Source organism: Phalangium opilio, unplaced genomic scaffold (assembly GCF_054372755.1).
Source record: "Phalangium opilio isolate 3A_F unplaced genomic scaffold, DU_Popi_V2 ptg000039l_2, whole genome shotgun sequence".
NCBI lineage: Eukaryota > Metazoa > Arthropoda > Arachnida > Opiliones > Phalangiidae > Phalangium > Phalangium opilio.
Genome location: NW_028324163.1, coordinates 5,463,568 through 5,491,505, shown reverse-complemented (window position 1 = coordinate 5,491,505; position 27,938 = coordinate 5,463,568). Strand labels below are relative to the sequence as shown.

Genomic DNA, 27,938 nt, shown 5'->3' with positions numbered 1-27,938 from the left:
TACTCGGCCCCTGTTTGTCGTAGCTCAATGTTTTTAGTATGGTTAGATGGGGGACAAATTGAACTATAACATACTCAAAGGACATCCCCGTATCTCCTGTAGAAACAGAGTTACGAGCCTGCAAAGTATAGTCTAATGCATTTCCTATGGAGGGGTTGTTTCTTTACGTTTTGCTTAAGTACTCGGCCCCTGTTTGTCGTAGCCCAAAGTTTTAGTATGGTTAGATGGGGGACAAATTGGACTATAACATATCCTAAGGACATCCCCGTATCTCTAGTAGACACAGAGTTATGGGCCTGCAAAGTATAGTCTAATGCATTTCCTATGGAGGGGTTGTTTGTTTACGTTTAGCTTAATTACTCGGCCCCTGTTTGTCGTAGCCCAAAGTTTTTAGTATGGTTAGATGGGGGATAAATTGGACAATAACATACTCAAAGGACATCCCCGTATCTCCAGTAGAAACAGAGTTACGAGCCTGCAAAGTTTATTTTCAAAAATCAAAAGTAACCTTCTAACAATAAGTGAGACAAAAAATAAGTTGACGACGATATTGAGGTAGCCTCAAGTTTAAAGTATCCTTGTATGGGGAGCAAAGAGTACTATAACATATCCAAAGGAGATCCCAGAATCTCTTGTAGAACAAGAGTTATGAGCCTCAAAAGTTTAGTGCAAAAATCATAAGTAACATAATAAAAATAAGTGAGACGATACCAAAGTTGACGAACATTTTGCTTAATATCTCGGCCCCTGTTTGTCGTAGCTCAATGTTTTTAGTATGGTTAGATGGGGGACAATTTGGACTATAACATATCCTAAGGACATCCTCGTATCTCCAGTAGAAACAGAGTTACGAGCCTGCAAAGTATAGTCTAATGCATTTCCTATGGAGGGGGTTTGTTTCGTTACGTTTTGCTTAAGTACTCGGCCCCTGTTTGTCGTAGCCCAAAGTTTTTAGTATGGTTAGATGGGGGACAATTTGGACTATAACATATCCTAAGGACATCCTCGTATCTCTAGTAGACACAGAGTTATGGGCCTGCAAAGTAAAGTCTAATGCATTTCCTATGGAGGGGTTGTTTGTTTACGTTTTGCTTAAGTACTCGGCCCCTGTTTGTCGTAGCTCAATGTTTTTAGTATGGTTAGATGGGGGACAAATTGAACTATAACATACTCAAAGGATATCCCCGTATCTCCAGTAGAAACAGAGTTACGAGCCTGCAAAGTATAGTCTAATGCATTTCCTATGGAGGGGTTGTTTCTTTACGTTTTGCTTAAGTACTCGGCCCCTGTTTGTCGTAGCCCAAAGTTTTTAGTATGTTTAGATGGGGCATGAAACGATTCGAAATAGTTTCAGACTAAACTTAACTGAGGTTGGCGAATTAAAATTAACAACACTAAACTTCGATATAAATTTAAGAAGAAAAACAACTTTATTGAAGTGAAAAACACGTCCTTTCGGCTTTACAAATAGTTTGCAACTACCCTCTCTATAGAAAGGGTACAGAATCTTAAAAAAAAGAGGGGCCTCTCTCGTACCAAGAACGGGTGAATCACCAAATTTTCCACTAGTGTCCACGCTGCTTACAATAGGCGTTTTTTAGCTAGGTAAATAAGGATAGGCCAAAGGCCGCTTATCGAGGCGAACTATCTTCTTTTTACGTTTTTGGTACGAAAGGGGTTTGGGGTTTTTTCGCGACATTTTTCTCGGGCTCTATCATGAGCAAATAAAACTTAGGACGGTTAACTATAAAAAAATATAAGGTTTTCGTTACACTCCCCCCAAATGAGGGTTCTTTGAATCCTTATTTTTACAAATATATTTTTTTTAAACTTAATGACATAAAAAACTACTTTCAAACTTCTAATGGATACAAAAGTTGTACTGGACGCTTTATAATGGATGAACTTTTCTTAATTGAAACAGACCGACATATTCCATCTCGTCCTAGATGGAGTTCCAATACTTTTCCTAATTTCCAAAGATGTCTTGGCAACTTATCATCCTTTATTAAAACTATGTCGTCTACTTTAATCTGAGCTGACCATTTAGTTCCATTTTTAACTATCTGAGCTGTTCTGAGCTCTAGCAGGTATTCTTTCCGCCACCTAACCCAAAATCTGTTTACTAACTCTTGACGGTGTTTCCATCTACTTGTTAGATCATGTCTTCTGTGTTCTAATTCCGACAATTTAAATTTCCGTGGGGGAAGAGCGTCAAGTCTCTTTCCAATGAGGAAATGGGATGGAGTAAGGGGTGAAGGCTCGTTATGGTCACTAGCGGTAAAGGTTATAGGGCGAGAATTAACTACCGATTCAACTTCTATCAAAACTGTTTCGAACTCTTCGTAAGACAATAGAGCTGTGCATAAAACCTTCTTCAAACAGTCCTTCACTGTCCTTACCATCCTTTCCCATATTCCTCCCCACCATGGGGCATAATCTACAATAAATTTCCACTCAATTTTATTTTCTCCGAAATATTGTTTAGTTTCTGGTGTGAGGACCGAGTTCCAAAGTTTTGACAATTCCTTTTCTGTTCTTTTAAATGTTTTTGAATTGTCCGACAAGAAAAGTCTACATACGCCTCGACGACCGACAAACCGTTTGAGAGCCAATATAAAATTTTCAGCGCTCAAATCCGAAACTAATTCGAGATGCACTGCCCGAGTTATTGCGCAAGTGAAAAGCGCGATGTAACTTTTAGTTTTCGATTGAATGAACTTTCCTTCCTTTTCGTCATAACATCTAACATAGACCGGACCTGCAAAGTCTACTCCTGTTGTTTCGAAAGCCGGACTCGCGTTGACGCGTTCTGGAGGTAACGGCGCGGTTTCGCGAACGAACGGACGCGATTTCATTCTTTTGCATGTTACACAACCGGCCAATTGTTTCTTCACGATCTGCCTTCCTCGCGGAATCCAGTACCTTCCTCTAAGACTCGAAAGAGTTGCGGTGACGCTCATGTGCATTACATTTCTGTGTTGCTTCTGGATTAGAAGGTAGGTATAATGATGTTCGGTTGGCAGGATAATTGGATGTCTTTCATCAAAGGTCATGTTCGCGAAGCCAAGTCTACCTCCCATTCTACATAAACCTTCTTGGTCTAAGAAGGGCTTCAATTCTGACAGTACTGAACCTTGATGAATCTCTCGTTTTTCCTTGAGAGCCTTTATTTCTCTTGGATAGGTTTCCTGTTGCGCCAATTTAACCCAATAAATTTCGCTTTGGTCGATTTCTTCTGTGCTTAATTCTCCTTTAATTTTCTTGGTCGGATTCTTACAGTTGAAAATAAACCTTCTTATCCACGCGGTTGTCCTTACGACTCTCGAATGACGGCTGTAGTTCTCTAGTTTTAATACAGGTTCAATCCTTTTGGTTGACATTTCGCTCGCGTATAAGACAATGGATGGTCTGTACTTAGGCCTTTTTTCTGTTTCAGCTTCATCTGATTTGATATATCTGGCGGGTTGAACAGGCCATTCTGATTCAGACTTCTTTAAAAATTCTGGTCCTGTCCACCAGGTATCGTTTGCTTTAAGTCCATCTATTGTTAGGCCACGCGTGAGAAAGTCTGCTGGATTCTGTTTGGTTGGAACGTATTTCCATTGTACAGGTTCCGTTAGTTCCTGGATTTCGCAGACGCGGTTCTCTACGAAAGGCTTCCACTCTGTGGCGTTACTCTTGATCCAGGAAATGACTGATTGGTTGTCGCACCAAAAATGTAAACTGGGTTTCTCCTTTTCGAAATTCGATTTAATTGTTTTCATCAATCTGGATCCAATTATAGCTCCCATAAGCTCCAGTTTAGGAACTGTCAGTTTCTTCAAAGGCGAAACACGACTCTTAGACGCCACTAATAGTACTTTGGGAGTGCCATTTTCTTCTATTGAGCGAACATAGACAACGGCTCCGAATGCCCTCTCGCTGGCATCAGTGAAGCAATGTAGCTGAAGTTTTCCAAAGTTAGAACCGTAATGTCTTGGAATTTCTAATTCAGACATGTGCTGCAATTCCAGGCACCATTTGTTCCAATTTTCAGTTAAATCTTGGTCTATTTCTTGGTCCCAATCAGTGCCACGTTTCCATAATTCTTGATAGAGGCATTTGATTCTAACTGTGAATGGCGATATCAACCCAATTGGATCAAAAATACGTGAGGATGCTTGCAAAATAAATCGCTTCGTATTTCTTTTGTCTTTGATAAACGTTAGAAGGTTCGAGACATCAAAACAAAATACGTCCGCTTCTGGTTTCCAAGAGATACCCAATACTTTCATGAGGGTGCTTTCTGGTTTACTGGTAATTTCCTTTGATTCTTGATTACTTTGTTCTTCTGACAGTTGGTCTTTTAGCCATGTCGAGTTTGACTGGAATTTGCGTAAAGGCATTGCCGCGGTGCTTAAGATGCCTTTAGCTTCTTTAGCTAGATCCAGCGCTTTCTGTTCTTCTTGAGCTCCTCCCACGAGGTCATCAACATATAGAAAGTCTCTTAACAGTTCGTAGGCTTCCGGTAATTCTTCCTTGTACTTTTCGATATGGAATCGAATGGTTGCCGCAAGTAAATAAGGGCTTGACGTCAGTCCAAATAAAACTCGGGTCATTCTGAGTACTTCGAATTCTAGTTTATCCGGGTTTAATTCTCTGTTTTTAATCCATAAGAATCTCGTCACATCTCGATCGCTTTCGGACAGTCCGACTTGGAGAAACGCTTTTTCTATGTCCGCGGTGAAGGCGATTTTATTCTTTCTGAATTTGACGAGAAGACCTAATAGATCTACATTCAAAGCTGGTCCTGAGTGGAGACAGTCGTTAATTGACGGAAAGTTTGGAGAGTGAGAAGAGCCATCGAAAACCACTCTGAGCTTGGTTGTGCTTCTTTCTTCCTTGATGACTTCTCTGTGTGGAAGGTAAAATGTCTTGTTGTTTTCACCTTCGCCTTTTACTTTCTCAACGATTCCATTTTCTATGTACGTTTCTATGACGTCAGCATACTTGTCAAATAACTCGGGGTTTTGTCTAAACTTCCTTAATTGACCTTGAAATCTTCTTTTAGCTTGAATGTAGTTGTTGTTCAAAGGTTTTCTTTCTTCTTTCCACGGAAGACATACACTGTAACGGTTTCCGTCATAGGTAATCTTTGAATCGAATTCTTCTTTAATGGCTTTTTCGCTCATTAACTCTTCGTCGCTTTTGTCCACAATTCCAAGGGAATCTAATTTCCAAAAGGCTTTCAAGTTGTCCGATATGAGTTCATCTTCGCTTGTTTCTTGATTGACTAGTGCTTTGAAGACGCAAATATTATAAGAGCTTGAGGGCTTCTCTTCTTCCGAGTCTTCGTCTCTACCATGGATAGTCCATCCAAGAATAGTGTCATGCGCCATGAGGGATGTACCAATTCTTTCTGTTTTACCACTTGAAACTTTCCAATAATAATCGGCTCCCAGTAACATGGTTATTTCTTCTGAGCTGGAGAGTGATTCTGGAGGTGGCGTATCTGCTAAGTTCCACCCCTTTTCTTTGGATAGTTTTATCAAATCCTTTCTTGGAACTCCTGGTATATTTCCACTTAGCTTAGGAGAGACAATGGCTTCTATAGTTAAGCTCTGAGAATCGAAGAGACTTCCTAGGGTTAGTTGTACTCTCTCACGTTCTATTTTCTTATTCTTCCCTTCAAATACGGTTAGGTTCAAGGATTCTTTGCCGACGACTGGTAAATTCATCTTCTGGCATAATTCGGACGAAACATAGGTACGGTGACTTCCGTCATCTAACAAGCATCGTACTTTCACTTCTTTTCCGTCATGACATATTTTAGCCCAAGCAGTACGGAGATAAATCGGTGGTGAAACACTGTCCTTCTTAGAGGTGATAGTGGACATACTTGATGTTTCACTTCCTTGACCTTCATTCGTCTCTTGACCTTGATTAACCTCTGGATATTTTTCCTCGCACACCATGTGTGAGTGACATCTATTGCAAAATTTACATGAAACTTCTCTTTTCCTCTTACAAAATCTAGCCATGTGTCTTCCTTGGGCGCATATAAAGCAGAGGGACCTTTTCTTGAAAATTTCCTTTCTTTCTTTCGCGGTTAGAGCGGTACAGTCTTCCATCCTGTGTGAACCTTTACAAAAACCACATGGGCTTTCTTGGGCTACTGTTGCCTTGAAGGAAGATGTTGACGCAATCTTCGGTTTATTGAAGGTAGAGCTTCTATTGAAGGCGTTTTCTGGTTTTCTCTCAACGGAGATGACGCTTTTCTTCAAATTACACGCTTGCTCTCTACTTTCAATGTCTTCTTTTAGGAAATCTATCAACTTATCTATCGATAACGCGTCTGCCCTTTTGTTCTTCTGGGTAAAACTGAGGACTATATCTTCTGGCAACAATTCAGTGATTATAGGTATTAAAATACCACCGTATTTCGTTTTAACATTTAGTGCTTCAAGACCCATTACGCTAATGTACAGGCTGTCGAAGAAACTTCTTAAACTTTTTATATCTGAAGATTTTCTGACGGCTTCTAGTTTTCTGATTTTTTCAATGTGAGCCTTTTCTACGACATCATCTCTTCCAAATCTATCTTGAAGAGTGATAATTGCGTTTGCATAGGTCATGGAAATTCCGCTAACGCTAGTTAAAGCTGTGCCGCCTAGGTAACTCTTCAGATAAACAAGTTTTCCAGAATCGGGTAACGAAGAATTGTGGATAGTTGTTTCAAACGACGTCCAAAATTCTTGCCATTTACTGATATCTCCGTAATATTTTTCGATGACAATTCGCGGTAATTTCGTGGTTGCAAGCTGCGCGCTATTAAATGATAAAGGAGATGGGTTTGGGCTTACTATTTGCGTGGTACTCGATGCTCTTGATTGTAGATCATGTTGAACGTCCAGGCATTTTGCTTTTAAATCTATTATTTTACTTTGAATCAGTTCACAGTCATGTAAGTCCTTTTCTAACTCAGGTTCCGTGTTAAATCCTTCTTGCACCTTTTCATTTAAGTCACTTATATTTGATTCGATTTTTTCTAATTGTAGAATGTACTTTGTTAAAACGGCGTTGGTTACACTTAGAGACGTTGCTCCTAACACTTGAGATATTTCATTGTCCAATCGCGTTAAAGTTCCTCTCGCGTATCCTCTTTTGCTAATGTTTCTTTTGTGTGGATCCATAATTAAAACGATCTACTTCTCGATTTAAAACCTCGTTAATATCCTTTGAAAGTTCAAGAAATTCGCGTATTCGGTACAGGTTTCTTTGAACGGTCACACGGTTTTAAAAGTCTCGTTGAAATTAACTTTAAATTCTTGGTAAGTTCACGAAATTCTATTATCCGTACAGGTTTCGTTGAAAATTCACATACTTTTTAACGGCTACAAACTTCTCGAAAGTCTCGACTTCAGTTTTTCTCACTTTTTCTAATTACTAAATAAGTGTTTAGTGATAATTTCTAAATTTTAATCCATCCCGGGTTTTTTCGGCACCATGAAACGATTCGAAATAGTTTCAGACTAAACTTAACTGAGGTTGGCGAATTAAAATTAACAACACTAAACTTCGATATAAATTTAAGAAGAAAAACAACTTTATTGAAGTGAAAAACACGTCCTTTCGGCTTTACAAATAGTTTGCAACTACCCTCTCTATAGAAAGGGTACAGAATCTTAAATTTATAGAGGGGCCTCTCTCGTACCAAGAACGGGTGAATCACCAAATTTTCCACTAGTGTCCACGCTGCTTACAATAGGCGTTTTTTAGCTAGGTAAATAAGGATAGGCCAAAGGCCGCTTATCGAGGCGAACTATCTTCTTTTTACGTTTTTGGTACGAAAGGGGTTTGGGGTTTTTTCGCGACATTTTTCTCGGGCTCTATCATGAGCAAATAAAACTTAGGACGGTTAACTATAAAAAAATATAAGGTTTTCGTTACACGTTTTGCTTAAGTACTTGGCCCCTGTTTGTCGTAGCTCAATGTTTTTAGTATGGTTAGATGGGGGACAAATTGAACTATAACATACTCAAAGGATATCCCCGTATCTCCAGTAGAAACAGAGTTACGAGCCTGCAAAGTATAGTCTAATGCATTTCCTATGGAGGGGTTGTTTCTTTACGTTTTGCTTAAGTACTCGGCCCCTGTTTGTCGTAGCCCAAAGTTTTTAGTATGTTTAGATGGGGGACAAATTGGACTATAACATATCCTAAGGACATCCCCGTATCTCTAGTAGACACAGAGTTATGGGCCTGCAAAGTATAGTCTAATGCATTTCCTATGGAGGGGTTGTTTGTTTACGTTTAGCTTAATTACTCGGCCCCTGTTTGTCGTAGCCCAAAGTTTTTAGTATGGTTAGATGGGGGACAAATTGGACAATAACATACTCAAAGGACATCCCCGTATCTCCAGTAGAAACAGAGTTACGAGCCTGCAAAGTATAGTCTAATGCATTTCCTATGGAGGGGTTGTTTGTTTACGTTTAGCTTAATTACTCGGCCCCTGTTTGTCGTAGCCCAAAGTTTTTAGTATGGTTAGATGCGGGACAATTTGGACTATAACATATCCTAAGGACATCCTCGTATCTCCAGTAGAAACAGAGTTACGAGCCTGCAAAGTATAGTCTAATGCATTTCCTATGGAGGGGGTTTGTTTCGTTACGTTTTGCTTAAGTACTCGGCCCCTGTTTGTCGTAGCCCAAAGTTTTTAGTATGGTTAGATGGGGGACAATTTGGACTATAACATATCCTTAGGACATCCCCGTATCTCTAGTAGACACAGAGTTATGGGCCTGCAAAGTAAAGTCTAATGCATTTCCTATGGAGGGGTTGTTTGTTTACGTTTTGCTTAAGTACTCGGCCCCTGTTTGTCGTAGCTCAATGTTTTTAGTATGGTTAGATGGGGGACAAATTGAACTATAACATACTCAAAGGACATCCCCGTATCTCCAGTAGAAACAGAGTTACGAGCCTGCAAAGTATAGTCTAATGCATTTCCTATGGAGGGGTTGTTTCTTTACGTTTTGCTTAAGTACTCGGCCCCTGTTTGTCGTAGCCCAAAGTTTTTAGTATGTTTAGATGGGGGACAAATTGGACTATAACATATCCTAAGGACATCCCCGTATCTCTAGTAGACACAGAGTTATGGGCCTGCAAAGTATAGTCTAATGCATTTCCTATGGAGGGGTTGTTTGTTTACGTTTAGCTTAATTACTCGGCCCCTGTTTGTCGTAGCCCAAAGTTTTTAGTATGGTTAGATGGGGGACAAATTGGACAATAACATACTCAAAGGACATCCCCGTATCTCCAGTAGAAACAGAGTTACGAGCCTGCAAAGTATAGTCTAATGCATTTCCTATGGAGGGGTTGTTTGTTTACGTTTAGCTTAATTACTCGGCCCCTGTTTGTCGTAGCCCAAAGTTTTTAGTATGGTTAGATGCGGGACAATTTGGACTATAACATATCCTAAGGACATCCTCGTATCTCCAGTAGAAACAGAGTTACGAGCCTGCAAAGTATAGTCTAATGCATTTCCTATGGAGGGGGTTTGTTTCGTTACGTTTTGCTTAAGTACTCGGCCCCTGTTTGTCGTAGCCCAAAGTTTTTAGTATGGTTAGATGGGGGACAATTTGGACTATAACATATCCTTAGGACATCCCCGTATCTCTAGTAGACACAGAGTTATGGGCCTGCAAAGTAAAGTCTAATGCATTTCCTATGGAGGGGTTGTTTGTTTACGTTTTGCTTAAGTACTCGGCCCCTGTTTGTCGTAGCTCAATGTTTTTAGTATGGTTAGATGGGGGACAAATTGAACTATAACATACTCAAAGGACATCCCCGTATCTCCAGTAGAAACAGAGTTACGAGCCTGCAAAGTATAGTCTAATGCATTTCCTATGGAGGGGTTGTTTCTTTACGTTTTGCTTAAGTACTCGGCCCCTGTTTGTCGTAGCCCAAAGTTTTTAGTATGTTTAGATGGGGGACAAATTGGACTATAACATATCCTAAGGACATCCCCGTATCTCTAGTAGACACAGAGTTATGGGCCTGCAAAGTATAGTCTAATGCATTTCCTATGGAGGGGTTGTTTGTTTACGTTTAGCTTAATTACTCGGCCCCTGTTTGTCGTAGCCCAAAGTTTTTAGAATGGTTAGATGGGGGACAAATTGGACAATAACATACTCAAAGGACATCCCCGTATCTCCTGTAGAAACAGAGTTACGAGCCTGCAAAGTATAGTCTAATGCATTTCCTATGGAGGGGTTGTTCGTTTACGTTTAGCTTAATTACTCGGCCCCTGTTTGTCGTAGCCCAAAGTTTTTAGTATGGTTAGATGCGGGACAATTTGGACTATAACATATCCTAAGGACATCCTCGTATCTCCAGTAGAAACAGAGTTACGAGCCTGCAAAGTATAGTCTAATGCATTTCCTATGGAGGGGGTTTGTTTCGTTACGTTTTGCTTAAGTACTCGGCCCCTGTTTGTCGTAGCCCAAAGTTTTTAGTATGGTTAGATGGGGGACAATTTGGACTATAACATATCCTTAGGACATCCCCGTATCTCTAGTAGACACAGAGTTATGGGCCTGCAAAGTAAAGTCTAATGCATTTCCTATGGAGGGGTTGTTTGTTTACGTTTTGCTTAAGTACTCGGCCCCTGTTTGTCGTAGCTCAATGTTTTTATTATGGTTAGATGGGGGACAAATTGAACTATAACATACTCAAAGGACATCCCCGTATCTCCAGTAGAAACAGAGTTACGAGCCTGCAAAGTATAGTCTAATGCATTTCCTATGGAGGGGTTGTTTCTTTACGTTTTGCTTAAGTACTCGGCCCCTGTTTGTCGTAGCCCAAAGTTTTTAGTATGTTTAGATGGGGGACAAATTGGACTATAACATATCCTAAGGACATCCCCGTATCTCTAGTAGACACAGAGTTATGGGCCTGCAAAGTATAGTCTAATGCATTTCCTATGGAGGGGTTGTTTGTTTACGTTTAGCTTAATTACTCGGCCCCTGTTTGTCGTAGCCCAAAGTTTTTAATATGGTTAGATGGGGGACAAATTGAACAATAACATACTCAAAGGACATCCCCGTATCTCCAGTAGAAACAGAGTTACGAGCCTGCAAAGTATAGTCTAATGCATTTCCTATGGAGGGGTTGTTCGTTTACGTTTAGCTTAATTACTCGGCCCCTGTTTGTCGTAGCCCAAAGTTTTTAGTATGGTTAGATGCGGGACAATTTGGACTATAACATATCCTAAGGACATCCTCGTATCTCCAGTAGAAACAGAGTTACGAGCCTGCAAAGTATAGTCTAATGCATTTCCTATGGAGGGGGTTTGTTTCGTTACGTTTTGCTTAAGTACTCGGCCCCTGTTTGTCGTAGCCCAAAGTTTTTAGTATGGTTAGATGGGGGACAATTTGGACTATAACATATCCTTAGGACATCCCCGTATCTCTAGTAGACACAGAGTTATGGGCCTGCAAAGTAAAGTCTAATGCATTTCCTATGGAGGGGTTGTTTGTTTACGTTTTGCTTAAGTACTCGGCCCCTGTTTGTCGTAGCTCAATGTTTTTAGTATGGTTAGATGGGGGACAAATTGAACTATAACATACTCAAAGGACATCCCCGTATCTCCAGTAGAAACAGAGTTACGAGCCTGCAAAGTATAGTCTAATGCATTTCCTATGGAGGGGTTGTTTCTTTACGTTTTGCTTAAGTACTCGGCCCCTGTTTGTCGTAGCCCAAAGTTTTTAGTATGGTTAGATGGGGGACAATTTGGACTATAACATATCCTAAGGACATCCTCGTATCTCCAGTAGAAACAGAGTTACGAGCCTGCAAAGTATAGTCTAATGCATTTCCTATGGAGGGGTTGTTTGTTTACGTTTAGCTTAATTACTCGGCCCCTGTTTGTCGTAGCCCAAAGTTTTTAGTATGGTTAGATGGGGGACAATTTGGACTATAACATATCCTAAGGACATCCTCGTATCTCCAGTAGAAACAGGGTTACGAGCCTGCAAAGTATAGTCTAATGCATTTCCTATGGAGGGGGTTTGTTTCGTTACGTTTTGCTTAAGTACTCGGCCCCTGTTTGTCGTAGCCCAAAGTTTTTAGTATGGTTAGATGGGGGACAATTTGGACTATAACATATCCTAAGGACATCCTCGTATCTCTAGTAGACACAGAGTTATGGGCCTGCAAAGTAAAGTCTAATGCATTTCCTATGGAGGGGTTGTTTGTTTACGTTTTGCTTAAGTACTCGGCCCCTGTTTGTCGTAGCTCAATGTTTTTAGTATGGTTAGATGGGGGACAAATTGATCTATAACATACTCAAAGGACATCCCCGTATTTTTAGTAGAAACAGAGTTACGAGCCTGCAAAGTATAGTCTAATGCATTTCCTATGGAGGGGTTGTCTCTTTACGTTTTGCTTAAGTACTCGGCCCCTGTTTGTCGTAGCCCAAAGTTTTTATTATGGTTAGATGGGGGACAAATTGGACTATAACATATCCTAAGGACATCCCCGTATCTCTAGTAGACACAGAGTTATGGGCCTGCAAAGTATAGTCTAATGCATTTCCTATGGAGGGGTTGTTTGTTTACGTTTAGCTTAATTACTCGGCCCCTGTTTGTCGTAGCCCAAAGTTTTTAGTATGGTTAGATGGGGGACAAATTGGACAATAACATACTCAAAGGACATCCCCGTATCTCCAGTAGAAACAGAGTTACGAGCCTGCAAAGTTTATTTTCAAAAATCAAAAGTAACCTTCTAACAATAAGTGAGACAAAAAATAAGTTGACGACGATATTGAGGTAGCCTCAAGTTTAAAGTATCCTTGTATGGGGAGCAAAGAGTACTATAACATATCCAAAGGAGATCCCAGAATCTCTTGTAGAACAAGAGTTATGAGCCTCAAAAGTATAGTGCAAAAATCATAAGTAACATAATAAAAATAAGTGAGACGATACCAAAGTTGACGAACATTTTGCTTAATATCTCGGCCCCTGTTTGTCGTAGCTCCATGTTTTTAGTATGGTTAGATGGGGGACAAATTGGACTATAACATATCCTAAGGACATCCCCGTATCTCTAGTAGACACAGAGTTATGGGCCTGCAAAGTATAGCCTAATGCATTTCCTATGGAGGGGTTGTTTGTTTACGTTTAGCTTAATTACTCGGCCCCTGTTTGTCGTAGCCCAAAGTTTTTAGTATAGTTAGATGGGGGACAAATTGGACAATAACATACTCAAAGGACATCCCCGTATCTCCAGTAGAAACAGAGTTACGAGCCTGCAAATTATAGTCTAATGCATTTCCTATGGAGGGGGTTTGTTTCGTTACGTTTTGCTTAAGTACTCGGCCCCTGTTTGTCGTAGCCCAAAGCTTTTAGTATAGTTAGATGGGGGACAAATTGGACAATAACATACTCAAAGGACATCCCCGTATCTCCAGTAGAAACAGAGTTACGAGCCTGCAAATTATAGTCTAATGCATTTCCTATGGAGGGGGTTTGTTTCGTTACGTTTTGCTTAAGTACTCGGCCCCTGTTTGTCGTAGCCCAAAGCTTTTAGTATGGTTAGAAGGGGGACAATTTGGACTATAACATATCCTAAGGACATCCCCGTATCTCTAGTAGACACAGAGTTATGGGCCTGCAAATTAAAGTCTAATGCATTTCCTATGGAGGGGTTGTATGTTTACGTTTTGCTTAAGTACTCGGCCCCTGTTTGTCGTAGCCCAAAGTTTTTAGTATGGTTAGATGGGGGACAATTTGGACTATAACAAATCCTAAGGACATCCTCGTATCTCTAGTAGACACAGAGTTATGGGCCTGCAAAGTAAAGTCTAATGCATTTCCTATGGAGGGGTTGTTTGTTTACGTTTTGCTTAAGTACTCGGCCCCTGTTTGTCGTAGCTCAATGTTTTTAGTATGGTTAGATGGGGGACAAATTGAACTATAACATACTCAAAGGACATCCCCGTATCTCCAGTAGAAACAGAGTTACGAGCCTGCAAAGTATAGTCTAATGCATTTCCTATGGAGGGGTTGTTTCTTTACGTTTTGCTTAAGTACTCGGCCCCTGTTTGTCGTAGCCCAAAGTTTTTAGTATGGTTAGATGGGGGACAAATTGGACTATAACATATCCTAAGGACATCCCCGTATCTCTAGTAGACACAGAGTTATGGGCCTGCAAAGTATAGTCTAATGCATTTCCTATGGAGGGGTTGTTTGTTTACGTTTAGCTTAATTACTCGGCCCCTGTTTGTCGTAGCCCAAAGTTTTTAGTATGGTTAGATGGGGGACAAATTGGACAATAACATACTCAAAGGACATCCCCGTATCTCCAGTAGAAACAGAGTTACGAGCCTGCAAAGTTTATTTTCAAAAATCAAAAGTAACCTTCTAACAATAAGTGAGACAAAAAATAAGTTGACGACGATATTGAGGTAGCCTCAAGTTTAAAGTATCCTTGTATGGGGAGCAAAGAGTACTATAACATATCCAAAGGAGATCCCAGAATCTCTTGTAGAACAAGAGTTATGAGCCTCAAAAGTATAGTGCAAAAATCATAAGTAACATAATAAAAATAAGTGAGACGATACCAAAGTTGACGAACATTTTGCTTAATATCTCGGCCCCTGTTTGTCGTAGCTCAATGTTTTTAGTATGGTTAGATGGGGGACAAATTGGACAATAACATACTCAAAGGACATCCCCGTATCTCCAGTAGAAACAGAGTTACGAGCCTGCAAAGTATAGTCTAATGCATTTCCTATGGAGGGGTTGTTTGTTTACGTTTAGCTTAATTACTCGGCCCCTGTTTGTCGTAGCCCAAAGTTTTTAGTATGGTTAGATGCGGGACAATTTGGACTATAACATATCCTAAGGACATCCTCGTATCTCCAGTAGAAACAGAGTTACGAGCCTGCAAAGTATAGTCTAATGCATTTCCTATGGAGGGGGTTTGTTTCGTTACGTTTTGCTTAAGTACTCGGCCCCTGTTTGTCGTAGCCCAAAGTTTTTAGTATGGTTAGATGGGGGACAATTTGGACTATAACATATCCTAAGGACATCCTCGTATCTCCAGTAGAAACAGAGTTACGAGCCTTCAAAGTATAGTCTAATGCATTTCCTATGGAGGGGGTTTGTTTCGTTACGTTTTGCTTGAGTACTCGGCCCCTGTTTGTCGTAGCCCAAAGTTTTTAGTATGGTTAGATGGGGGACAATTTGGACTATAACATATCCTAAGGACATCCTCGTATCTCTAGTAGACACAGAGTTATGGGCCTGCAAAGTAAAGTCTAATGCATTTCCTGTGGAGGGGTTGTTTGTTTACGTTTTGCTTAAGTACTCGGCCCCTGTTTGTCGTAGCTCAATGTTTTTAGTATGGTTAGATGGGAGACAAATTGAACTATAACATACTCAAAGGACATCCCCGTATCTCCTGTAGAAACAGAGTTACGAGCCTGCAAAGTATAGTCTAATGCATTTCCTATGGAGGGGTTGTTTCTTTACGTTTTGCTTAAGTACTCGGCCCCTGTTTGTCGTAGCCCAAAGTTTTAGTATGGTTAGATGGGGGACAAATTGGACTATAACATATCCTAAGGACATCCCCGTATCTCTAGTAGACACAGAGTTATGGGCCTGCAAAGTATAGTCTAATGCATTTCCTATGGAGGGGTTGTTTGTTTACGTTTAGCTTAATTACTCGGCCCCTGTTTGTCGTAGCCCAAAGTTTTTAGTATGGTTAGATGGGGGATAAATTGGACAATAACATACTCAAAGGACATCCCCGTATCTCCAGTAGAAGCAGAGTTACGAGCCTGCAAAGTTTATTTTCAAAAATCAAAAGTAACCTTCTAACAATAAGTGAGACAAAAAATAAGTTGACGACGATATTGAGGTAGCCTCAAGATTAAAGTATCCTTGTATGGGGAGCAAAGAGTACTATAACATATCCAAAGGAGATCCCAGAATCTCTTGTAGAACAAGAGTTATGAGCCTCAAAAGTTTAGTGCAAAAATCATAAGTAACATAATAAAAATAAGTGAGACGATACCAAAGTTGACGAACATTTTGCTTAATATCTCGGCCCCTGTTTGTCGTAGCTCAATGTTTAGTATGGTTAGATGCGGGACAATTTGGACTATAACATATCCTAAGGACATCCTCGTATCTCCAGTAGAAACAGAGTTACGAGCCTGCAAAGTATAGTCTAATGCATTTCCTATGGAGGGGTTGTTTGTTTACGTTTAGCTTTATTACTCGGCCCCTGTTTGTCGTAGCCCAAAGTTTTTAGTATGGTTAGATGGGGGACAATTTGGACTATAACATATCCTAAGGACATCCTCGTATCTCCAGTAGAAACAGAGTTACGAGCCTGCAAAGTATAGTCTAATGCATTTCCTATGGAGGGGGTTTGTTTCGTTACGTTTTGCTTAAGTACTCGGCCCCTGTTTGTCGTAGCCCAAAGTTTTTAGTATGGTTAGATGGGGGACAATTTGGACTATAACATATCCTAAGGACATCCTCGTATCTCTAGTAGACACAGAGTTATGGGCCTGCAAAGTAAAGTCTAATGCATTTCCTATGGAGGGGTTGTTTGTTTACGTTTTGCTTAAGTACTCGGCCCCTGTTTGTCGTAGCTCAATGTTTTTAGTATGGTTAGATGGGGGACAAATTGAACTATAACATACTCAAAGGATATCCCCGTATCTCCAGTAGAAACAGAGTTACGAGCCTGCAAAGTATAGTCTAATGCATTTCCTATGGAGGGGTTGTTTCTTTACGTTTTGCTTAAGTACTCGGCCCCTGTTTGTCGTAGCCCAAAGTTTTTAGTATGTTTAGATGGGGCATGAAACGATTCGAAATAGTTTCAGACTAAACTTAACTGAGGTTGGCGAATTAAAATTAACAACACTAAACTTCGATATAAATTTAAGAAGAAAAACAACTTTATTGAAGTGAAAAACACGTCCTTTCGGCTTTACAAATAGTTTGCAACTACCCTCTCTATAGAAAGGGTACAGAATCTTAAAAAAAAGAGGGGCCTCTCTCGTACCAAGAACGGGTGAATCACCAAATTTTCCACTAGTGTCCACGCTGCTTACAATAGGCGTTTTTTAGCTAGGTAAATAAGGATAGGCCAAAGGCCGCTTATCGAGGCGAACTATCTTCTTTTTACGTTTTTGGTACGAAAGGGGTTTGGGGTTTTTTCGCGACATTTTTCTCGGGCTCTATCATGAGCAAATAAAACTTAGGACGGTTAACTATAAAAAAATATAAGGTTTTCGTTACACTCCCCCCAAATGAGGGTTCTTTGAATCCTTATTTTTACAAATATATTTTTTTTAAACTTAATGACATAAAAAACTACTTTCAAACTTCTAATGGATACAAAAGTTGTACTGGACGCTTTATAATGGATGAACTTTTCTTAATTGAAACAGACCGACATATTCCATCTCGTCCTAGATGGAGTTCCAATACTTTTCCTAATTTCCAAAGATGTCTTGGCAACTTATCATCCTTTATTAAAACTATGTCGTCTACTTTAATCTGAGCTGACCATTTAGTTCCATTTTTAACTATCTGAGCTGTTCTGAGCTCTAGCAGGTATTCTTTCCGCCACCTAACCCAAAATCTGTTTACTAACTCTTGACGGTGTTTCCATCTACTTGTTAGATCATGTCTTCTGTGTTCTAATTCCGACAATTTAAATTTCCGTGGGGGAAGAGCGTCAAGTCTCTTTCCAATGAGGAAATGGGATGGAGTAAGGGGTGAAGGCTCGTTATGGTCACTAGCGGTAAAGGTTATAGGGCGAGAATTAACTACCGATTCAACTTCTATCAAAACTGTTTCGAACTCTTCGTAAGACAATAGAGCTGTGCATAAAACCTTCTTCAAACAGTCCTTCACTGTCCTTACCATCCTTTCCCATATTCCTCCCCACCATGGGGCATAATCTACAATAAATTTCCACTCAATTTTATTTTCTCCGAAATATTGTTTAGTTTCTGGTGTGAGGACCGAGTTCCAAAGTTTTGACAATTCCTTTTCTGTTCTTTTAAATGTTTTTGAATTGTCCGACAAGAAAAGTCTACATACGCCTCGACGACCGACAAACCGTTTGAGAGCCAATATAAAATTTTCAGCGCTCAAATCCGAAACTAATTCGAGATGCACTGCCCGAGTTATTGCGCAAGTGAAAAGCGCGATGTAACTTTTAGTTTTCGATTGAATGAACTTTCCTTCCTTTTCGTCATAACATCTAACATAGACCGGACCTGCAAAGTCTACTCCTGTTGTTTCGAAAGCCGGACTCGCGTTGACGCGTTCTGGAGGTAACGGCGCGGTTTCGCGAACGAACGGACGCGATTTCATTCTTTTGCATGTTACACAACCGGCCAATTGTTTCTTCACGATCTGCCTTCCTCGCGGAATCCAGTACCTTCCTCTAAGACTCGAAAGAGTTGCGGTGACGCTCATGTGCATTACATTTCTGTGTTGCTTCTGGATTAGAAGGTAGGTATAATGATGTTCGGTTGGCAGGATAATTGGATGTCTTTCATCAAAGGTCATGTTCGCGAAGCCAAGTCTACCTCCCATTCTACATAAACCTTCTTGGTCTAAGAAGGGCTTCAATTCTGACAGTACTGAACCTTGATGAATCTCTCGTTTTTCCTTGAGAGCCTTTATTTCTCTTGGATAGGTTTCCTGTTGCGCCAATTTAACCCAATAAATTTCGCTTTGGTCGATTTCTTCTGTGCTTAATTCTCCTTTAATTTTCTTGGTCGGATTCTTACAGTTGAAAATAAACCTTCTTATCCACGCGGTTGTCCTTACGACTCTCGAATGACGGCTGTAGTTCTCTAGTTTTAATACAGGTTCAATCCTTTTGGTTGACATTTCGCTCGCGTATAAGACAATGGATGGTCTGTACTTAGGCCTTTTTTCTGTTTCAGCTTCATCTGATTTGATATATCTGGCGGGTTGAACAGGCCATTCTGATTCAGACTTCTTTAAAAATTCTGGTCCTGTCCACCAGGTATCGTTTGCTTTAAGTCCATCTATTGTTAGGCCACGCGTGAGAAAGTCTGCTGGATTCTGTTTGGTTGGAACGTATTTCCATTGTACAGGTTCCGTTAGTTCCTGGATTTCGCAGACGCGGTTCTCTACGAAAGGCTTCCACTCTGTGGCGTTACTCTTGATCCAGGAAATGACTGATTGGTTGTCGCACCAAAAATGTAAACTGGGTTTCTCCTTTTCGAAATTCGATTTAATTGTTTTCATCAATCTGGATCCAATTATAGCTCCCATAAGCTCCAGTTTAGGAACTGTCAGTTTCTTCAAAGGCGAAACACGACTCTTAGACGCCACTAATAGTACTTTGGGAGTGCCATTTTCTTCTATTGAGCGAACATAGACAACGGCTCCGAATGCCCTCTCGCTGGCATCAGTGAAGCAATGTAGCTGAAGTTTTCCAAAGTTAGAACCGTAATGTCTTGGAATTTCTAATTCAGACATGTGCTGCAATTCCAGGCACCATTTGTTCCAATTTTCAGTTAAATCTTGGTCTATTTCTTGGTCCCAATCAGTGCCACGTTTCCATAATTCTTGATAGAGGCATTTGATTCTAACTGTGAATGGCGATATCAACCCAATTGGATCAAAAATACGTGAGGATGCTTGCAAAATAAATCGCTTCGTATTTCTTTTGTCTTTGATAAACGTTAGAAGGTTCGAGACATCAAAACAAAATACGTCCGCTTCTGGTTTCCAAGAGATACCCAATACTTTCATGAGGGTGCTTTCTGGTTTACTGGTAATTTCCTTTGATTCTTGATTACTTTGTTCTTCTGACAGTTGGTCTTTTAGCCATGTCGAGTTTGACTGGAATTTGCGTAAAGGCATTGCCGCGGTGCTTAAGATGCCTTTAGCTTCTTTAGCTAGATCCAGCGCTTTCTGTTCTTCTTGAGCTCCTCCCACGAGGTCATCAACATATAGAAAGTCTCTTAACAGTTCGTAGGCTTCCGGTAATTCTTCCTTGTACTTTTCGATATGGAATCGAATGGTTGCCGCAAGTAAATAAGGGCTTGACGTCAGTCCAAATAAAACTCGGGTCATTCTGAGTACTTCGAATTCTAGTTTATCCGGGTTTAATTCTCTGTTTTTAATCCATAAGAATCTCGTCACATCTCGATCGCTTTCGGACAGTCCGACTTGGAGAAACGCTTTTTCTATGTCCGCGGTGAAGGCGATTTTATTCTTTCTGAATTTGACGAGAAGACCTAATAGATCTACATTCAAAGCTGGTCCTGAGTGGAGACAGTCGTTAATTGACGGAAAGTTTGGAGAGTGAGAAGAGCCATCGAAAACCACTCTGAGCTTGGTTGTGCTTCTTTCTTCCTTGATGACTTCTCTGTGTGGAAGGTAAAATGTCTTGTTGTTTTCACCTTCGCCTTTTACTTTCTCAACGATTCCATTTTCTATGTACGTTTCTATGACGTCAGCATACTTGTCAAATAACTCGGGGTTTTGTCTAAACTTCCTTAATTGACCTTGAAATCTTCTTTTAGCTTGAATGTAGTTGTTGTTCAAAGGTTTTCTTTCTTCTTTCCACGGAAGACATACACTGTAACGGTTTCCGTCATAGGTAATCTTTGAATCGAATTCTTCTTTAATGGCTTTTTCGCTCATTAACTCTTCGTCGCTTTTGTCCACAATTCCAAGGGAATCTAATTTCCAAAAGGCTTTCAAGTTGTCCGATATGAGTTCATCTTCGCTTGTTTCTTGATTGACTAGTGCTTTGAAGACGCAAATATTATAAGAGCTTGAGGGCTTCTCTTCTTCCGAGTCTTCGTCTCTACCATGGATAGTCCATCCAAGAATAGTGTCATGCGCCATGAGGGATGTACCAATTCTTTCTGTTTTACCACTTGAAACTTTCCAATAATAATCGGCTCCCAGTAACATGGTTATTTCTTCTGAGCTGGAGAGTGATTCTGGAGGTGGCGTATCTGCTAAGTTCCACCCCTTTTCTTTGGATAGTTTTATCAAATCCTTTCTTGGAACTCCTGGTATATTTCCACTTAGCTTAGGAGAGACAATGGCTTCTATAGTTAAGCTCTGAGAATCGAAGAGACTTCCTAGGGTTAGTTGTACTCTCTCACGTTCTATTTTCTTATTCTTCCCTTCAAATACGGTTAGGTTCAAGGATTCTTTGCCGACGACTGGTAAATTCATCTTCTGGCATAATTCGGACGAAACATAGGTACGGTGACTTCCGTCATCTAACAAGCATCGTACTTTCACTTCTTTTCCGTCATGACATATTTTAGCCCAAGCAGTACGGAGATAAATCGGTGGTGAAACACTGTCCTTCTTAGAGGTGATAGTGGACATACTTGATGTTTCACTTCCTTGACCTTCATTCGTCTCTTGACCTTGATTAACCTCTGGATATTTTTCCTCGCACACCATGTGTGAGTGACATCTATTGCAAAATTTACATGAAACTTCTCTTTTCCTCTTACAAAATCTAGCCATGTGTCTTCCTTGGGCGCATATAAAGCAGAGGGACCTTTTCTTGAAAATTTCCTTTCTTTCTTTCGCGGTTAGAGCGGTACAGTCTTCCATCCTGTGTGAACCTTTACAAAAACCACATGGGCTTTCTTGGGCTACTGTTGCCTTGAAGGAAGATGTTGACGCAATCTTCGGTTTATTGAAGGTAGAGCTTCTATTGAAGGCGTTTTCTGGTTTTCTCTCAACGGAGATGACGCTTTTCTTCAAATTACACGCTTGCTCTCTACTTTCAATGTCTTCTTTTAGGAAATCTATCAACTTATCTATCGATAACGCGTCTGCCCTTTTGTTCTTCTGGGTAAAACTGAGGACTATATCTTCTGGCAACAATTCAGTGATTATAGGTATTAAAATACCACCGTATTTCGTTTTAACATTTAGTGCTTCAAGACCCATTACGCTAATGTACAGGCTGTCGAAGAAACTTCTTAAACTTTTTATATCTGAAGATTTTCTGACGGCTTCTAGTTTTCTGATTTTTTCAATGTGAGCCTTTTCTACGACATCATCTCTTCCAAATCTATCTTGAAGAGTGATAATTGCGTTTGCATAGGTCATGGAAATTCCGCTAACGCTAGTTAAAGCTGTGCCGCCTAGGTAACTCTTCAGATAAACAAGTTTTCCAGAATCGGGTAACGAAGAATTGTGGATAGTTGTTTCAAACGACGTCCAAAATTCTTGCCATTTACTGATATCTCCGTAATATTTTTCGATGACAATTCGCGGTAATTTCGTGGTTGCAAGCTGCGCGCTATTAAATGATAAAGGAGATGGGTTTGGGCTTACTATTTGCGTGGTACTCGATGCTCTTGATTGTAGATCATGTTGAACGTCCAGGCATTTTGCTTTTAAATCTATTATTTTACTTTGAATCAGTTCACAGTCATGTAAGTCCTTTTCTAACTCAGGTTCCGTGTTAAATCCTTCTTGCACCTTTTCATTTAAGTCACTTATATTTGATTCGATTTTTTCTAATTGTAGAATGTACTTTGTTAAAACGGCGTTGGTTACACTTAGAGACGTTGCTCCTAACACTTGAGATATTTCATTGTCCAATCGCGTTAAAGTTCCTCTCGCGTATCCTCTTTTGCTAATGTTTCTTTTGTGTGGATCCATAATTAAAACGATCTACTTCTCGATTTAAAACCTCGTTAATATCCTTTGAAAGTTCAAGAAATTCGCGTATTCGGTACAGGTTTCTTTGAACGGTCACACGGTTTTAAAAGTCTCGTTGAAATTAACTTTAAATTCTTGGTAAGTTCACGAAATTCTATTATCCGTACAGGTTTCGTTGAAAATTCACATACTTTTTAACGGCTACAAACTTCTCGAAAGTCTCGACTTCAGTTTTTCTCACTTTTTCTAATTACTAAATAAGTGTTTAGTGATAATTTCTAAATTTTAATCCATCCCGGGTTTTTTCGGCACCATGAAACGATTCGAAATAGTTTCAGACTAAACTTAACTGAGGTTGGCGAATTAAAATTAACAACACTAAACTTCGATATAAATTTAAGAAGAAAAACAACTTTATTGAAGTGAAAAACACGTCCTTTCGGCTTTACAAATAGTTTGCAACTACCCTCTCTATAGAAAGGGTACAGAATCTTAAATTTATAGAGGGGCCTCTCTCGTACCAAGAACGGGTGAATCACCAAATTTTCCACTAGTGTCCACGCTGCTTACAATAGGCGTTTTTTAGCTAGGTAAATAAGGATAGGCCAAAGGCCGCTTATCGAGGCGAACTATCTTCTTTTTACGTTTTTGGTACGAAAGGGGTTTGGGGTTTTTTCGCGACATTTTTCTCGGGCTCTATCATGAGCAAATAAAACTTAGGACGGTTAACTATAAAAAAATATAAGGTTTTCGTTACACGTTTTGCTTAAGTACTTGGCCCCTGTTTGTCGTAGCTCAATGTTTTTAGTATGGTTAGATGGGGGACAAATTGAACTATAACATACTCAAAGGATATCCCCGTATCTCCAGTAGAAACAGAGTTACGAGCCTGCAAAGTATAGTCTAATGCATTTCCTATGGAGGGGTTGTTTCTTTACGTTTTGCTTAAGTACTCGGCCCCTGTTTGTCGTAGCCCAAAGTTTTTAGTATGTTTAGATGGGGGACAAATTGGACTATAACATATCCTAAGGACATCCCCGTATCTCTAGTAGACACAGAGTTATGGGCCTGCAAAGTATAGTCTAATGCATTTCCTATGGAGGGGTTGTTTGTTTACGTTTAGCTTAATTACTCGGCCCCTGTTTGTCGTAGCCCAAAGTTTTTAGTATGGTTAGATGGGGGACAAATTGGACAATAACATACTCAAAGGACATCCCCGTATCTCCAGTAGAAACAGAGTTACGAGCCTGCAAAGTATAGTCTAATGCATTTCCTATGGAGGGGTTGTTTGTTTACGTTTAGCTTAATTACTCGGCCCCTGTTTGTCGTAGCCCAAAGTTTTTAGTATGGTTAGATGCGGGACAATTTGGACTATAACATATCCTAAGGACATCCTCGTATCTCCAGTAGAAACAGAGTTACGAGCCTGCAAAGTATAGTCTAATGCATTTCCTATGGAGGGGGTTTGTTTCGTTACGTTTTGCTTAAGTACTCGGCCCCTGTTTGTCGTAGCCCAAAGTTTTTAGTATGGTTAGATGGGGGACAATTTGGACTATAACATATCCTTAGGACATCCCCGTATCTCTAGTAGACACAGAGTTATGGGCCTGCAAAGTAAAGTCTAATGCATTTCCTATGGAGGGGTTGTTTGTTTACGTTTTGCTTAAGTACTCGGCCCCTGTTTGTCGTAGCTCAATGTTTTTAGTATGGTTAGATGGGGGACAAATTGAACTATAACATACTCAAAGGACATCCCCGTATCTCCAGTAGAAACAGAGTTACGAGCCTGCAAAGTATAGTCTAATGCATTTCCTATGGAGGGGTTGTTTCTTTACGTTTTGCTTAAGTACTCGGCCCCTGTTTGTCGTAGCCCAAAGTTTTTAGTATGTTTAGATGGGGGACAAATTGGACTATAACATATCCTAAGGACATCCCCGTATCTCTAGTAGACACAGAGTTATGGGCCTGCAAAGTATAGTCTAATGCATTTCCTATGGAGGGGTTGTTTGTTTACGTTTAGCTTAATTACTCGGCCCCTGTTTGTCGTAGCCCAAAGTTTTTAGTATGGTTAGATGGGGGACAAATTGGACAATAACATACTCAAAGGACATCCCCGTATCTCCAGTAGAAACAGAGTTACGAGCCTGCAAAGTATAGTCTAATGCATTTCCTATGGAGGGGTTGTTTGTTTACGTTTAGCTTAATTACTCGGCCCCTGTTTGTCGTAGCCCAAAGTTTTTAGTATGGTTAGATGCGGGACAATTTGGACTATAACATATCCTAAGGACATCCTCGTATCTCCAGTAGAAACAGAGTTACGAGCCTGCAAAGTATAGTCTAATGCATTTCCTATGGAGGGGGTTTGTTTCGTTACGTTTTGCTTAAGTACTCGGCCCCTGTTTGTCGTAGCCCAAAGTTTTTAGTATGGTTAGATGGGGGACAATTTGGACTATAACATATCCTTAGGACATCCCCGTATCTCTAGTAGACACAGAGTTATGGGCCTGCAAAGTAAAGTCTAATGCATTTCCTATGGAGGGGTTGTTTGTTTACGTTTTGCTTAAGTACTCGGCCCCTGTTTGTCGTAGCTCAATGTTTTTAGTATGGTTAGATGGGGGACAAATTGAACTATAACATACTCAAAGGACATCCCCGTATCTCCAGTAGAAACAGAGTTACGAGCCTGCAAAGTATAGTCTAATGCATTTCCTATGGAGGGGTTGTTTCTTTACGTTTTGCTTAAGTACTCGGCCCCTGTTTGTCGTAGCCCAAAGTTTTTAGTATGTTTAGATGGGGGACAAATTGGACTATAACATATCCTAAGGACATCCCCGTATCTCTAGTAGACACAGAGTTATGGGCCTGCAAAGTATAGTCTAATGCATTTCCTATGGAGGGGTTGTTTGTTTACGTTTAGCTTAATTACTCGGCCCCTGTTTGTCGTAGCCCAAAGTTTTTAGAATGGTTAGATGGGGGACAAATTGGACAATAACATACTCAAAGGACATCCCCGTATCTCCTGTAGAAACAGAGTTACGAGCCTGCAAAGTATAGTCTAATGCATTTCCTATGGAGGGGTTGTTCGTTTACGTTTAGCTTAATTACTCGGCCCCTGTTTGTCGTAGCCCAAAGTTTTTAGTATGGTTAGATGCGGGACAATTTGGACTATAACATATCCTAAGGACATCCTCGTATCTCCAGTAGAAACAGAGTTACGAGCCTGCAAAGTATAGTCTAATGCATTTCCTATGGAGGGGGTTTGTTTCGTTACGTTTTGCTTAAGTACTCGGCCCCTGTTTGTCGTAGCCCAAAGTTTTTAGTATGGTTAGATGGGGGACAATTTGGACTATAACATATCCTTAGGACATCCCCGTATCTCTAGTAGACACAGAGTTATGGGCCTGCAAAGTAAAGTCTAATGCATTTCCTATGGAGGGGTTGTTTGTTTACGTTTTGCTTAAGTACTCGGCCCCTGTTTGTCGTAGCTCAATGTTTTTATTATGGTTAGATGGGGGACAAATTGAACTATAACATACTCAAAGGACATCCCCGTATCTCCAGTAGAAACAGAGTTACGAGCCTGCAAAGTATAGTCTAATGCATTTCCTATGGAGGGGTTGTTTCTTTACGTTTTGCTTAAGTACTCGGCCCCTGTTTGTCGTAGCCCAAAGTTTTTAGTATGTTTAGATGGGGGACAAATTGGACTATAACATATCCTAAGGACATCCCCGTATCTCTAGTAGACACAGAGTTATGGGCCTGCAAAGTATAGTCTAATGCATTTCCTATGGAGGGGTTGTTTGTTTACGTTTAGCTTAATTACTCGGCCCCTGTTTGTCGTAGCCCAAAGTTTTTAATATGGTTAGATGGGGGACAAATTGGACAATAACATACTCAAAGGACATCATCGTATCTCCAGTAGAAACAGAGTTACGAGCCTGCAAAGTATAGTCTAATGCATTTCCTATGGAGGGGTTGTTCGTTTACGTTTAGCTTAATTACTCGGCCCCTGTTTGTCGTAGCCCAAAGTTTTTAGTATGGTTAGATGCGGGACAATTTGGACTATAACATATCCTAAGGACATCCTCGTATCTCCAGTAGAAACAGAGTTACGAGCCTGCAAAGTATAGTCTAATGCATTTCCTATGGAGGGGGTTTGTTTCGTTACGTTTTGCTTAAGTACTCGGCCCCTGTTTGTCGTAGCCCAAAGTTTTTAGTATGGTTAGATGGGGGACAATTTGGACTATAACATATCCTTAGGACATCCCCGTATCTCTAGTAGACACAGAGTTATGGGCCTGCAAAGTAAAGTCTAATGCATTTCCTATGGAGGGGTTGTTTGTTTACGTTTTGCTTAAGTACTCGGCCCCTGTTTGTCGTAGCTCAATGTTTTTAGTATGGTTAGATGGGGGACAAATTGAACTATAACATACTCAAAGGACATCCCCGTATCTCCAGTAGAAACAGAGTTACGAGCCTGCAAAGTATAGTCTAATGCATTTCCTATGGAGGGGTTGTTTCTTTACGTTTTGCTTAAGTACTCGGCCCCTGTTTGTCGTAGCCCAAAGTTTTTAGTATGTTTAGATGGGGGACAAATTGGACTATAACATATCCTAAGGACATCCCCGTATCTCTAGTAGACACAGAGTTATGGGCCTGCAAAGTATAGTCTAATGCATTTCCTATGGAGGGGTTGTTTGTTTACGTTTAGCTTAATTACTCGGCCCCTGTTTGTCGTAGCCCAAAGTTTTTAGTATGGTTAGATGGGGGACAAATTGGACAATAACATACTCAAAGGACATCCCCGTATCTCCAGTAGAAACAGAGTTACGAGCCTGCAAAGTATAGTCTAATGCATTTCCTATGGAGGGGTTGTTTGTTTACGTTTAGCTTAATTACTCGGCCCCTGTTTGTCGTAGCCCAAAGTTTTTAGTATGGTTAGATGCGGGACAATTTGGACTATAACATATCCTAAGGACATCCTCGTATCTCCAGTAGAAACAGAGTTACGAGCCTGCAAAGTATAGTCTAATGCATTTCCTATGGAGGGGGTTTGTTTCGTTACGTTTTGCTTAAGTACTCGGCCCCTGTTTGTCGTAGCCCAAAGTTTTTAGTATGTTTAGATGGGGGACAAATTGGACTATAACATATCCTAAGGACATCCCCGTATCTCTAGTAGACACAGAGTTATGGGCCTGCAAAGTATAGTCTAATGCATTTCCTATGGAGGGGTTGTTTG

The 27,938-nt window shown here is 40.4% G+C and overlaps 2 protein-coding genes across 2 annotated transcripts; both read right to left on the bottom strand.

Annotated features, from left to right (window-relative positions):
* Positions 1–1,853: 1,853 nt before the first annotated feature.
* LOC149680733 (uncharacterized) lies at positions 1,854–7,175 on the bottom strand. The gene has a single exon (XM_089834636.1). The coding sequence runs from the start codon at positions 7,173–7,175 to the stop codon at positions 1,854–1,856; it is 5,322 nt and encodes a 1,773-aa protein (XP_089690762.1).
* Positions 7,176–17,377: 10,202 nt separating this feature from the next.
* LOC149680732 (uncharacterized) lies at positions 17,378–22,699 on the bottom strand. Its single transcript, XM_089834635.1, has one exon. It carries the CDS (start codon positions 22,697–22,699, stop codon positions 17,378–17,380), a length of 5,322 nt encoding a protein of 1,773 aa, XP_089690761.1.
* Between the last annotated feature and the right edge of the window lie 5,239 nt (positions 22,700–27,938).